The following is a 13,721-nucleotide window of genomic DNA, read 5'->3' as shown; positions in this document are numbered from 1 at the left end:
CCTCTTTCTCTTCCCCCACCCCCTCCTGCATAGACCACACAAGTGAAGCTGGTCTGAGATTGGCTCTGTAGCTGTGATGGTCAGTGTTGTTTGTTGAACTAATTTTGCTAACACAACCTTTCACTTTTATGTAATTAAAAAGCCTTTCCCATCCAGCGAGTGAAGGCAGAATCAGTAGAGCAATAACTGGCCTGCAGCCGCTTGAACGAAAAGGAGTGGTGTTTGCTTTTGGAAAAGAAACTTCAGATCGATGGTTGCCACTGATTCTTTGGTTTTTGCACTAGCCCAGTGGTTCCCAAACTAGGGTTCGCAAAATGTTACAGGGGTTCTCAGGAACAGATTCCCTAATGGCGGACAGAGCTGTCCCTAGGGACTCCGGGCAGCACGGGGCCAGCAGTCCGGAACCCCTGGACTTCCAAGAGCTAAGCAGATCAAAGCAAGCCTATCTATCACACTGAGGAGATTTAAACTTCAAGACTCCTTGTAAGAAATGGAAAGGGAGGTGAATTTTTTTTTGCTGTTTTTAAAATTAAATAGGCAGCTAGTATTGTTTTTGTAAATTATTATGAAGAACAAGTTTAAGGTTTGTTGTAACATGCGCTGTTTGCCTGGACTGCTCAAGACCTGAATGCTTGTGCATGAGGAGAATGCTTTGAGTTGGCTTCTTAAATACCTTTGTGCTGTTTCACATCTGATACTCCTTGATGAAACATTAGGAGCCTTGTCTTGTAACAGGCTTATTCAAAGTGATACAAGCTATGAAAGTGAGAGCTTGGAAGAGTGTTGCTGTTTTCATAACATAATAAAAATACTGTAATGATAAATAATAATAAATAGTGTGTAATAAGCATGTCATAAAAACAAACTTTATATTTCCAGGATCACATCTTTTATAATTTATATTCAGGTAAAAGAGAAAATCCCTGGAAATATTCATTTTTATTAGGGGGTTCTTGAGACTTGACATTTTAGTGAAAGGGGTGCACAGGTTATTAAAGTTTGGGAATCACTGCACTAGCCTAACTCTTCTGTAGCAGAATTGTGGCTGTTCCTGTCTACACTGGACCACTGATGTTTCACATGGAAGATGACTGCGAACTCTAGCGTAGACGCTGCTCACATGTGTTCCGGACACACGTGTCTGAGAAAGGCAGTGTTTGTCAGCCAGGCGGCTAACTGGAGTTACCTGGCATCTGGGGGGAGACAGAGTGCTGTAGTTTCCACCTGGCTATAGGCAGCAGAGGTAACCCCAAGGAGGAAGGGGTGTGGGCGGGTAACGGTGTTGACCTCCCCAAGTTACATCGAGGTAAAACCCACCGGTGTACAAGTCTGTTTCGAGCTGTGTGTAGCCCTATGCAGCACCTGCCAACACCAGAATGTGCAGCCCGGATTAAAATACAACAAATCCCCGTGTAGACGTGACCTCTGTGTGTCTTCCCAATGTACCTGCATTGGGCGAGCTCGGTAGGGTGGGGGAAGGCAGCAGCCCGCCTGCCCTGGCCGACTAGGGAGACAGCGAGGCGGCTCTGTCCTGGGCAGAAGTAGGTCGTGGGGCAATCCCCGGGCAGCTCAGATGCCCCTGCCTGGCAGGCTGGGTCGCCCAGAGGGCACGGCGAGTGGCGGGGGGAGCCCGGCCGCACAAAGCCGCCTTTTCATCCCCGGGCTCCAGGGCCCCGATAATTATCTTGGACAAAAATTCATTAGCAGCCTCCGGCGAATTCCGAGGGGGGCGAGACACGATCCCGAACAATGCCCGACACTCATTCCCCCCAGCGCGCTCACTGAAGTGTGCAGCCCGCGTCTGCTCATCCGCAGGGGAACTGGGAGCCATTAGCAGGCGAACTTTGTTTTCCAAACTTCCTAACCCAGCGTGGGACGCATCAATCAACGGGTCCCAGCTCCCCCAAGCCGGCCAGCTCAGAGGCCAGGGAGAGAAATAATCCTAGAGGGGAGGGGAAGGCCGTGTCTGCGTGTTCACTAATTGGGGAACAAAGCGCACTGATAGGCTACAAACTTGTGAACTGTTGTATCTAATCTGGAAGGTAGGGGAGGCGGTGTGACATCCGGAACCCGTTCCCTTGGCCAGGCAGTGGAGAGAGAAAATCCGATTCCCCACAACTGAGGATGTTTCCAGCCAAGTGATGTGGCGTTTCATATCTTGACAAGGGAGATAGACCTGCCACGCGGGATACAGCCTCTCCACTCTCTTAAACCTCCGAGTCCCCGAGGCAGGAGAAATCCCTCCATCATGGACCAGGACTGGGAGGGGCCGAGCTGAACGGAGGGACATTCGGGGAAATGATTCATGATGGGTTTCTTGTATTCGGGGCCCCCGGAGGAGACAAGACTTACATTGGTTTGGTAGTGGTGGGTCCCCTCTCACCCCCCCCCCCCAGTGATGGAACTGTATTGAAACTCTCTAGGCAGAGGGGTGACTTCCTGCGCTCGCTGGTTTTATAGAACATTTGCTTTTACACCAAGTTATCCTGATTATTTTGATTTCGCAGAGTGACTCCAACACCTCTGTGAACTCGATCTTGAGACAGAAAGGAAACCAAATAAGGCGAGAGAGAGACATTAGGGTGGCTTTATTACCCAGTTGCTTGTCGCAGGTTTCCTTGTTCTTGACAGAGATTCTGCCGAAGCACTAATCGTATCTGTCCTGGCAGAAGTGAAACACCTCACAAAGTCACAATTATCATATAAGCCCGCCCTAAAATGAACCTGCGGTTCATCTAAGTGAAAGCCTGCGACTTAAATCATCTGGACTCCTTTAAATGGCAGGTTTCAAATGATGTATCCGTTGTGTCTGTCCAGAGATCTCTTGCTTCTCACCATTCTTAGCTGGAAGGTGCATTTCAGTTGGGAGGACGCTGCTGATGAATAAGATTTGGCATTGAAGTGTCAGAGTTGATACCTGTCTTGCCAGAGCGATCTCACTGTTGAAAACTAAACAGCGAATCTGTTCTCCTTTGCAGGGGGCATCGTACTGGGGTAGATGCTCTGTGTATCACAGCATCATTTGTTTCTTGTTGATCTAGTGGGTGAGGCAAGTTGTCCACAGTCTCACGTGCCACGTGCCCCTAAAACAGGCACGGGGAGCGGCTGTTTGTCACCAGAATGTAATGTATACCGAACAAAAAGGAATAACACTTACCTGCGCTATCGCTCTATATTATTTAAATACGCCATACATTAGAAGTATATCACCATCCCATAATCTCAAAAAAGCTTTTATTGCAGTGGCCTTGTAATGACTTCCCCTAGTCCCTCTCACCGCGCTAGCGTCTACACTATGATGGGATCACCGGGTATAGCAATTGTGCTACAATGAGCAACACAAGAGTTCCAGACCGTGGAGTGAAAGTGCCCGGATGTGATGTTTCAAGGCAATATAGTAATTGTGCTGGGGTGTATTTATCCACTCATGTTGGTTGCTCTGTAGCATGATTGACATTTGCTACTGCAGATAGGCTGTAACCATACCGTATTCATCATAGGATGTTGCCGGTAGAGGGCGCTATGGTAAATACCGCAATCACCACCACCCTACAAGAGGGTCCCAAATGGAAGTGATTTGAGAGAAAGGGCAGCATTGACTCTCCCTCTAAAACAGGCTGTCTGCGTGCGAGTCTCTCCAGTCTTGCAGACAAACCCTTTAGCAAGAGGTCTTTAATCAAGGAAGCAGCATCCATGGAAGGCATCTGAGTCCCGTCCTCCCCGCTTTCCCCTGTTTCCTTTCTTGACTGTCAAATAGGTTTGGGGGCATTTCTTTGGTCACTGTTCGTATCACTCGATGCTGCGTCTGATTTAGCTGCTCTTTCGCAGTCAATCCGAGTTGACACCTTGACTGTGCTCTTCCTCAGGGGCCCAGTCCTGCCCGATGTTGAGACCCCATTGGGTGTTAAAATCGGCGGGAGTTGAGGGCTCCGAGTACCTGGCAACATCAACTTTCTTCTCGTTTTGTAATAGCCGCGTGTGGTCCTTGCGTTCATAGTAAACAAGTGGGAGGGGGGAACCCACAGAGTTCACTTTCCTGTGCTGATTCTTATACAAAAAATCTGGTTCATAATAAAGCTCATCCAACAGATCTAGATTTTTATTATCGTGTTTAATGCTTTGAATTTGCTCTTTTAAAATCTGGGTGAGCCCATTTTTTTATTTGTTATTAAATATTAAGGCGCTCTCCGGCTTGTGCTCCTCTCTTTTCATATTAGTTCTGCATCAATCCCTGCTCTGATTTTTTTAATCAAAACAGTATTCAGAATATGATTCCCCAAGATTATATTTTGAGAGATTTGCGATACATATCTTGCTGGCATGGGCAGATTGCGGGGAGTTCTGAGCAGCCTGGATAATCTGCATCGGGCTCGCTTGACCTTTAATAAAAGGAGAGCAAAATTAAAAAAAAAAGTATTTTAAGACTCACAGCAGGTCACCTTAATTCAGTTGCCTGCCTTTAGAACATACCAACGTGTATAAGTATCCCCCAATCGCCAGTTCTGAACCAATCTTTCCAAAACCAATAGAGGTGGAGGTGTCTGGAGTGCTTGGGTACAATTAGTCTTCAAAAGAAGGAGAGGTGTCAAGGGAAATAGGCATACTATGATACTGGAGATCCTTGTAGCGATGGAGGATGTGTGCTTTGCTCCCACATTAGGTCACCATGCTCCTCTTCTTCCACTGTCTCTCCAGGGGCTGGGATTGTCAGGGTTCGTTGTACCGTCCTGCAGGATGTGTAGAGCTAGAGGAGCCAAGAGCCCCTCTCTCCCTGAGAGCCAATGGAAGTTGGGCTGCTTTGCACATCAGAGTTCGCCGGGAAGCTCGAGTGTCCTGCGCCGCGCACTTGCTTTGACTGTCATTCTCTCTGGGCTCACTGGCAAGCTCCTGTGGCTACTTCCCCTTCCAACCTGGAGGACAGAGCGTGACGGGTGGGAAGCCACTGAAACTCAAATCAAACTAGGACGCGTGTCAACAGCTGGCTTCCAACGAGAAGGCCGGAGACCCGTTTTCACGGGCAAGAGAGCGACTTCTCCAGGCGCTGATGGTGGTGGCCCCGGGTTCCTTCCAAGGGCAAAGAACCGCGGTCTCTGGCCTTCGCTGGAGAAGCTGCTTTCTGCAGCTCCGGCAGAGGGACAGGACGTGGGGAGTGCAGAGGTTTTGTGTTCTCAGGAAAAGCTCCCAAATCCGGTTTGTCTAATTACAGCAACTGTCGAGGTCCCCCACCCCCAGGAACCCTCCCCTTAATTGTTAGCGTTAAACTCGGCCGCGAATAGATGGTATCCATACTACCTGCTTCTCCTTTCTGCTTCCCTGGGAGCAGCAGCTCAGGTGTGTGCGGGCTGATTCCAGGCTGCTTAGAAAGAAAGGCCAATTAACAACCCGGCACGGGGACATGGGTGTGACATTTTAGCAGAAGGGGAAACTTAAAGAAGTTCCCTGGCTTTGAAGAAACAGGTCCTTGAGGGAAAACCTCTGCGTCACTTCCCAGCGCAGAAAACACCTGTCCCCTTTGCGGTGGGTGATGGGATGGGAGAGCCTGAGCCGTCGACTCGCAAGAACCCTCCCAATGGGCCTAATACTCTTTATTACAAGCGCTAATCCTTCAAATCCGACTTGAAATAATGTTTATCTTCTCGCAGCTTAATTCCCCTGCCTCTAAGCTGCAGGTCACTGGCACAGCCTGCTGCTCCTGCGAGGCTGGGCTTTCCCAAGAATGCATTAGAAAGTGTAAAAGCAACATGCCTGGGGAAGTAGCATAAGTCTCAATCATGTCATCTTTGTACCTAAAAGGAATATATTAGAAAGTGATTGGTTCTTTCTAAGGGGCAGTGCACTTCTATTCTACTGATTTCATCCAGTGCTATCTGTTTGAGTGGTGGTCTGGTTCAATCCCTCCAGACAGACAAGGCATCTATTTATATGTTCCTTTGGGTTGTGTTTTACCGCGCGCATCACAGCAAATAATTTCTGAGCATCTTGGTGTTAAAAGAAATACCGTTGTCCACAAGATGCAAAATCTCTCGATAAAGCGAAAGTTTGTCGGAAAGAGAAAACTCTGTAGCTAACGGAGAGTTCGTCCTAGAGTGACCAGATGTCCCCGATTTTGGGGTCTTTTTCTTATATAGGCTCCTATTACTCTCCACCCCCCTTCCTGATTTTTCACATTTGCTGTCTGGTCACCCTAGTTCGTACAAATCAACGTAGGGGCAATCAGTGCCGAAATCTATACCGAGGAAAAAGGCAATAGAATAGTTCTGCATGTCTTAATCAGGGAAATAAAGATTTTCAGACTATTTTTTAAGCCACAAGAAGTCGCCTCAGACCTAGAGAGGTGCAAAATCCATCAGTTTCTCTCAGCCATCTGGTAATTAAAAACCGAATGAAAGCAGTCTGATCCCTTTCTAGTGGTCATTACAGTTTGAATGAGGAACTAGATGGATATTAAGAGTTAATTCCTGTTAAGATGAATGTGTGATCAGTAAATAGTTCAGAATGATCTGTCTGTTACTTCTAATAAGAGCTATAAAGTTCCAGTCCTAGGAGCCCAGTCAGCAGCCTCGGCATAGGCCACTTGAAATGGTTCCAGTTAGAACAGGGATTGTGGTTACACTGCGAGCAGACTTTGTGAAGGGGCAAACCCAGCCCTCTTCGCTTAGGCGAGTCTCCACTGAGCCCAATGGGAATATTGTGAGGGCTGAACTGACTGGACCACAAAACTGGAAAATGATGGTAACCTTTTTTACTGACGGTCTTCATCACAACACCCTGTGCTGCTTCTCAGCATTAAAGCTGAAATATTTATAAATAATGGAAAATACATTAAAATATGCACTTTAGGAGTATTTACAATAAAAAGGACATACTACATTTTCCACATAAAATCGGTGTGTGAGAGTTATATTCACAAACTATAGAGATCATATACAACTTTTTTGTATATATACAGACTAACAGGGCTGCTACTCTGAAACCTGCCATTATGCAAGGGACAACTATTTTTCGGTGTCTTGTGTGTGTGTTTCATACTTGGAAGACATGATAATTAACTCATAACAAACATATAGTTACTTATTCCAGTTGTTATGCAAATTCCAAGTATGAAACATACTCTAAGGAAGGAAAACACGACGTTACAGACGTGAGTCTATCAGTATAGACACAATCCCACCCTACAGATTCATAAAGCGTGGGTGTGTTACACAGTCCACTTCCAGTCACTCCCCCTGATCCCTTTTCATTGATCTTCAGTTTCTTATCCCCGTGAAACGCTTCACTTCTTCTCAGTCACAAAACTATAGGATAGCCCCTGAGCAGTCCCACTTGTCTTAGTAGCCTTTGGTAAACATGTAGAACTCTACTCGATTTTCAAGATTGATTTCCCTGATTTATTAAGGCAGAATTCATTGGACATTATTGACCACAAATGACTTAATGTAAATGTTGACCCTGGTGAACTTGGAAATAGCTGGTATCGGGTTGATCTATAGATGACCTCTTAATTACCACAGTTATTAATTTAAATTATTGCCACTGCTTCTAGAAACAGGGAACAAAGAAACATTCTTTCCTCATCCCTGCTTGGTTTATTAGTCTGAACAGAAAGTGTTTGATGACACTTTTAATTAAACAGAAATAATGCAGAGATGCGGTTTCCTTTTCTTGTCTGCCTTGTAAAGTTCAACACTGCTCTTTTAACTGAATTATGGTGATGACCACTCACAATGCCCTACTTTGCCACTCCAGACCAGTTGCTAGACTTTAAACTGGCAGGGGCACCCAATATCCCCTCCCCCCATCTTATCATGCAGGTCTGGGAGGAGGGGTGGATGCTTTAAAAACAGGGGAAAGCCAACATAGTTGGGGGCAGGAAGGAGGGAAGAGAGAAAGCGCTCGCTTTTCCTATTGGTCATACCTTTGAGTAGTTCAGACATAAGTTCCTCAAGTTTGCAAGACGGCTTTACAGCATTCAGCTGATTCGTTTTAATTAGAGACTCTTAAAAATACGTTCAGCGAGATCTTTATACAATGACAGAAACTAAACAGCCCGTCGAATGTCCTTAAAACAATACCCCGCTCTTTTGTCTCTTCAGAACCACACAGACAAGGAGATTTACAAACATACTTTACCAAAGAAAGGGGGAGAGGGGAGGAATAAAAGCACTGTGGTTTGTTTGGTTTGTTTTAATAGGACAAGGTGGGATTAAAATTAATACTGGCCTTTTGGTAAACACGCTAATCACTGGTATTTTACAAATGACAAAGTTGTACATTGAACACGATGGTTCTTGAGGCGGGTCTGTTCAAACTCGGAGTGATAGCGGTGGCAGGGCGGGGATGGAGTACTGTCTTGTAAACTTGTGCGAAACTACAATGATCCAGTGCATGAGCCAAAGTCTATAATTTATTCAAGTTCCCCGCTCTCTTTCCGAGCGGGGTTTTAGTCTCATCCATTTTTGAAAAGCAAGTTGTGCATATGTTATGACCGCTCCTCCAGAAAAGAAGACAGGACGCTAGAGTTATATTTAATGCTTCCAAGGAGCAGGGCTCCTCCCTGTTTGCGGAGGATTTTTCAAGCCAAGAGCATTGATGCTCAGACCCATCTTCGGGATTCTCACAAAGGTGCTGCGCTAACCTGCTGAGTGGGGAAAAAAATGGTGATGAAAATTTCACTAGCATTGGTCAAGTGTGTGCCCCGCGCCTTAAGTGGCTAAAAGCTATGAAAACATCCCAATGTATCCTATTCAAAATTCTGGAGTTTTACAAAACAAAACTCAGGTGCAACATTTTTTGGGGGAAAGACACAGTAAATGTTTCGGAGCAATTTGCTTACTGAAAAGGAACATGTGGACCTAATTATCTGTGTGCTCAAATAACGTTTTAAACTATCTTACTAGAATAGTTGTTGGTCCTGGAAGAAATTTCCCTGCAAAGCAGAACACAAGATACCATTATTTGCGCCTATCCTCTCCCCCAAACTCACAACACTGTAGCCAGCAACTATTCTTTCTCTCCCACAAATGTTTCAGAAGACCCAATAACCTGCACCACTAAGCACTCAAATAAAACCATATAGTTTGTTACAGTCGGGCTGTTTTAATAGGTCACATCAGTCATTCGCACACACGAAGTTCCGCTAGCCAAAGGGACCCTGGGCTTTTGTAGAATCTGTTTGTAATACTTCAAAACCGAAGCGGTATCCCCTAGCAAACAAAGTACGGATTCTCTCTGAAAATACACATCTTTTACTGTCCCCTTGACGAGCCCATAAAATGGTTTAGTGTGCAGGAAAGTTCGTTTACCTACCTCACCTCTTCAGCACTGGCCTAAAAGCTGTTCTCAGTTTATCTTTATGCTGCACTACACAGCCTTCACTGAGATCTATGGCTCCTTGGCTGGGTTTCACATTCCTCCCAAAGCCTGCGTACAGACACAACCAATTTATCACAATGTTGAAGCTTCACAAGGTACATTTGCTTTGCCTGACCTAGGCCAGAAGGCTTTCCAGCTCTCTGAAATCCTTTCAGCCGCTTAGACTTTTGGGGCCTGCCCCATACCCCACGCCCTCACCCCAGCCAGGAGTTGGTTGTACTAGAATCATTGTTTAAAACATGACAGAAAAGGATTCGGCCAAGCAGCCAGCTCTGTGCTGCATCGAATTAGCAGGAGGAGTTGTATGTTTTTCATGTGACCGGTGCTGTAAACAAACGTGTTGGACTAGAAGCAGCCAGCTATGGGGAAAGAGGCCATTTGTCTAGGCTGCGCTGCCTGTTTGAGCATTCAGGTATGTTCCCCCCCGCCCCCATGTGGGTGAAGAGAAATATGGAAGTACCTTCGGCTCCTGAAGTGTACTGGCACGGCTCCCCCAGGATAGGGTAGGAAGCACAGCTTAGCTGGATAGACTGCAGGTTGAAAGAGGAGTTTCTAAAAATCTTGGTGGCCTGGGGCAGTTCTTCGAACGAACTGTCCGCAACGGGCGGGGCTCTGAGGCTGGCCAGGGGTCTCGCCTCTGGGCAGTGTCCAGACACAGAGCGTCTTCCCCGGCCGAGCAAACAGCCAGGGCTCGCTGTCCTTGGGTCGGAGTGTGTGCGGCCAACTATAACATTGGCCCCTGCGGTGTGAGCTAACGACCAGATTCTGGGCTTGTCTGTGGTTTCGTATTGCTGCCCCGGACTCACGGTGCCCACCACGCTGGCTGTCTTTTGCCCCATGGTCTCTAAAAAGTCGCCCCCGGCCCCCGGCATGGTTTTGTTACAGGGGGGAGGGTGGAAATTGCTGGGTGGGGTCAGGCTGCAGTCCCTTTTCTCAGGCTCGGGCAAAGCAGAGCTGGCACTGGGAGCCGCCGGCTGTGCACTCTTGTCTTCTTCATCCTCGTCTAAATCGTCCAGGTCGCTCAGTCTCAATTCCTTTTCTTCCTTGAAGCTTTTCTGACCTGCTTTTTAAAATAATGAAGGGGGGGCAGGGGGGAGAAACCAACACATTAGTAAGACTGTGAAAGGGCACGAGCATGGTGGGTGTGCAACGCAAGATGTTAATCGCTGACCGTATATTTGTGTGTGGGGATGCTTTGTAGAGGCTGGTACCTAATGACTTTTAATGCCACTTCCTATAGAGTTTGCTACTGTGTCTTTTGAGATGGGCTCTGTCCCGTCTTTCTTTTTAAACGCCTTCCTAATGAAGACATGGCTCTCAGGAAAGAGAAATGCATGGATTCCACCCCAGCTCAATCCAATTCGAAGTCACTCGCCCTAGATGTCCTCCCCCACCCCTACCTTTGCCTTCATTTTCGGTGCCATATTCCTCTTCCTCTCCCTTGTTTTCATCTTTTCTCTCTTCTCCTGCTTTGTTCTTGGGAGACCAGGTCATTTTGTTTTCCTTCTTGAGCCTCCGTCTGGCGTTGGCAAACCAAGTGGACACTTGAGTCAGAGTCATTTTGGTAATGATGGCCAGCATGATTTTCTCCCCTTTGGTGGGATAAGGGTTTTTTCTGTGTTCGTACAGCCAGGTCTTAAGGGTGCTGGTTGTCTCTCGAGTTGCATTTTTGCGCCTGGCTGACCCACTGAAATCCACTGTCCCATACCTGCCATGAAATATTTACAGAGGAAATGTCACTGGATGAGAACACGCGGAAGTGGTACAAAATTAACTATACTAGCAAACTGTCTATTAAGATTAAAGCTACCCAAGCTAAACAATTACCACCCCCCAACCACTGGGTTTTATTAGCTAGAATTACTAAGCTTACTTCACTCTGGGTATTTTATTTATTTGCCACTTAAAAAAAAAACCTACTGATGCTTTTATTCCTGGGAACAAAGAGGACCAGAGAAGGGGAGGGGATCATTACGTTGCGGTCCAGTTTCGAGTTCACCCTGTGCTGGGAGGTCATAAGCAGAGGGTTACACCCAGTTTTAATAGAGAGTACCACGTGTCACCGCTTTAGCAGCAGATGTTGCTAATCCAATTCGCCTTTTCCTGGAACTTGATTACCGCTGCAATTACCAGGGAGATGAGCGGCTAAGTTTTACGTTAGCTGACTGCTGTTAGCCGCTTGCTTGGATGGTTTGTATAACATTTGCCAGCTAGGACAGCCTGGGGTTTTTGGACGGCTGTTGCTGCAGCGCAGAGGGATATTAATGCAACTCGCAGTTGATCAAAGGGGTTTTACCTGTCGTACTGGTACTGCCCTAAGGAAGGATCGTAGGGGTAGAAAGCAGCAGGCTGTGCGAATCCCGAGTGCAAACTGCTGGTGCCATCCTTAATTTCATACTGAGGGTTCTGGAAGGGAAGGAGCAGCTTTTGACGTTAAAATTGAAGGTGTTAAAATAGGAAATTCCTCCACTTGTCTGCCTGAATCAGTGGGGGCTCCATGCATTCCAATCCTATGACGCCCCTGCTGTCTCTCTGATCCCTGCTGTCCTGAGGGGCCCCCGCTGCTGCCTTTACCCCAGAAGGGGAAGGCATGTGTCTTAGCATTTTTTGCTACTTTCCCCTCTTCCCTCCCTCCCTCCCTCCCCATGTCCTAAAGCAAATTTGTCACCTGTTGAAGGCTAGCTGACCCCCCCTTCCCCTCCCCCCCTCCCCCTATGCCCAGAAGCAGCAATAGAATAAAAGCTCCCGGACGTGGGACGAAGCTTGGTATTTGGACGTCCACTCACCAGTGTGGTGTAAAGAGTTGATGGGTCTGTGCTGTACGGAAGGTAGTTGGCATAACCTTGGCTCGCTGCGGTTGCTGAATAGGGAGAGCTGTACATTCCCAGAGCTGCATTGAGTTCCGTCCGGGTGCTGGCCAGCAGCCTGTTTTCGTAAGAGGGGCAGCAAAGAGTAGCCGCTTGGGCAGATCCAGAGGAAACATCCGGCACGGATCTGGAGGCGGTTTCACAACAAGTCGTACTGGGGCTGGCAGACACAAAAAACTGGGGAGAGAAAAGAATGTCCAGGGCGATTATTTAACACGCAGAAGGAATTTAGAGGTGGGGGAAGAAAACCAACCTCCCTACAAAGGAGTGTCAACTAATGAAGGAAAATTGGAACTAAACCGAATGGGAAGCATGTGTAGGGTGAGGGTAACTAATCAAACCAGCCAAAACTTTAGGGAAACCATTGCTATAGAAACTTTTTAAAAATCTGTGTGTAAACCCCCTTACTCCACTTCACATTGATCTAAAGGCAAGAAGTTGCAACTGCAGATCACTTGACAATAGACTAAGCACTAAACATGTCAGATAATGCAGCCAAAGGCATCTAATTCCTTTACTTTTAAAAGCACAGGAGAAGCCAGCGTCCCAAGGAAGGGGAGGAAAACCTTGCTGTGATCACAGTGTATAAATAATCCAACCAAAATAAATTATGGATCAATTTACGATACAGCAGCAATTTAGTTAATTTGGAGGCACTTTTGGAAGTCGCCAGGCAAATATCGACACATGCTAATACAAGGCAGTTAGAGGAAATACGGAGGAGCATGTCACAGATAAATCACACAACAATAATATATAGCAAAATAAACCAGCAAACAAAAGCTCTGGCCGAGTACTTCCTATAGGTGCACAAGAACTAGCCTGGGAGGCTAACACCACAGAGTAAAAGGCTGGGAGAAAAGCGCCTGCAAAAGCCAATGCTTTGCGCTGCGCTCTCAAATGAAAGCTTTAAGCGAGTAACATAGGTAATAGATCAATACAGATTTGTAAATCAGCTGCATCTAGAATTTTTTGCAGTTAAACCAGAGCAGTGACAGATCAAGTTCTTTGCCCTGCAGACTGAGGGTTGTTGTTATTTTTTAAAATCCTAGAATAACACAAGAGACAAACAGACACACGCACATTTTTAAAAAAGCCTCCAGATGTGCCCTTTAAAAAGACTCCAAGCAAGGGGGTGGGGGAAGGAAACAAGACATCTGGAATGCAGCAGCGGAATCTGATCAAAAGTGAGTGCTCTCTTCTCTTACCTGCGAAGTGGTGCTGTAGGGATATCCAAACTGAGAGAAGGACATAGCTGCTCCTTATTTTTGAATCATAAGCAATATTTCTCCCCCCCAGATCGATTGTAACTAACCCCCCCCGTTCCAAGATGTACCTTCTCCCATACACATTCCCACGTATGGTTTTTCCCCCTCCCTCAATTATAGATGATTTCACTTAAGAAAAGCAGCCAGGCATCTGAGGCATGGAGCCTGAGAGAAGGCTTCCCCCCACCTCCCATCCTTCTTAGCAATATATATG

General features: G+C 46.7%; 1 protein-coding gene across 1 annotated transcript; it reads right to left on the bottom strand.

Annotated features, from left to right (window-relative positions):
• Nucleotides 1-8,074: 8,074 nt before the first annotated feature.
• IRX6 (iroquois homeobox 6) lies at nucleotides 8,075-13,516 on the bottom strand. Its single transcript, XM_050922721.1, is given in 7 exon segments — nucleotides 8,075-8,635; nucleotides 9,307-9,420; nucleotides 9,833-10,432; nucleotides 10,773-11,080; nucleotides 11,669-11,778; nucleotides 12,159-12,416; nucleotides 13,448-13,516. Coding segments are annotated over 6 exon segments (1,458 nt in total). The 3' UTR covers nucleotides 8,075-8,635; nucleotide 9,307.
• Between the last annotated feature and the right edge of the window lie 205 nt (nucleotides 13,517-13,721).

The sequence above is a fragment of the Gopherus flavomarginatus genome, chromosome 14 (assembly GCF_025201925.1).
Source record: "Gopherus flavomarginatus isolate rGopFla2 chromosome 14, rGopFla2.mat.asm, whole genome shotgun sequence".
Classification (NCBI taxonomy): Eukaryota; Metazoa; Chordata; order Testudines; family Testudinidae; genus Gopherus; species Gopherus flavomarginatus.
This window is presented reverse-complemented; position numbering and strand designations above follow the sequence as displayed.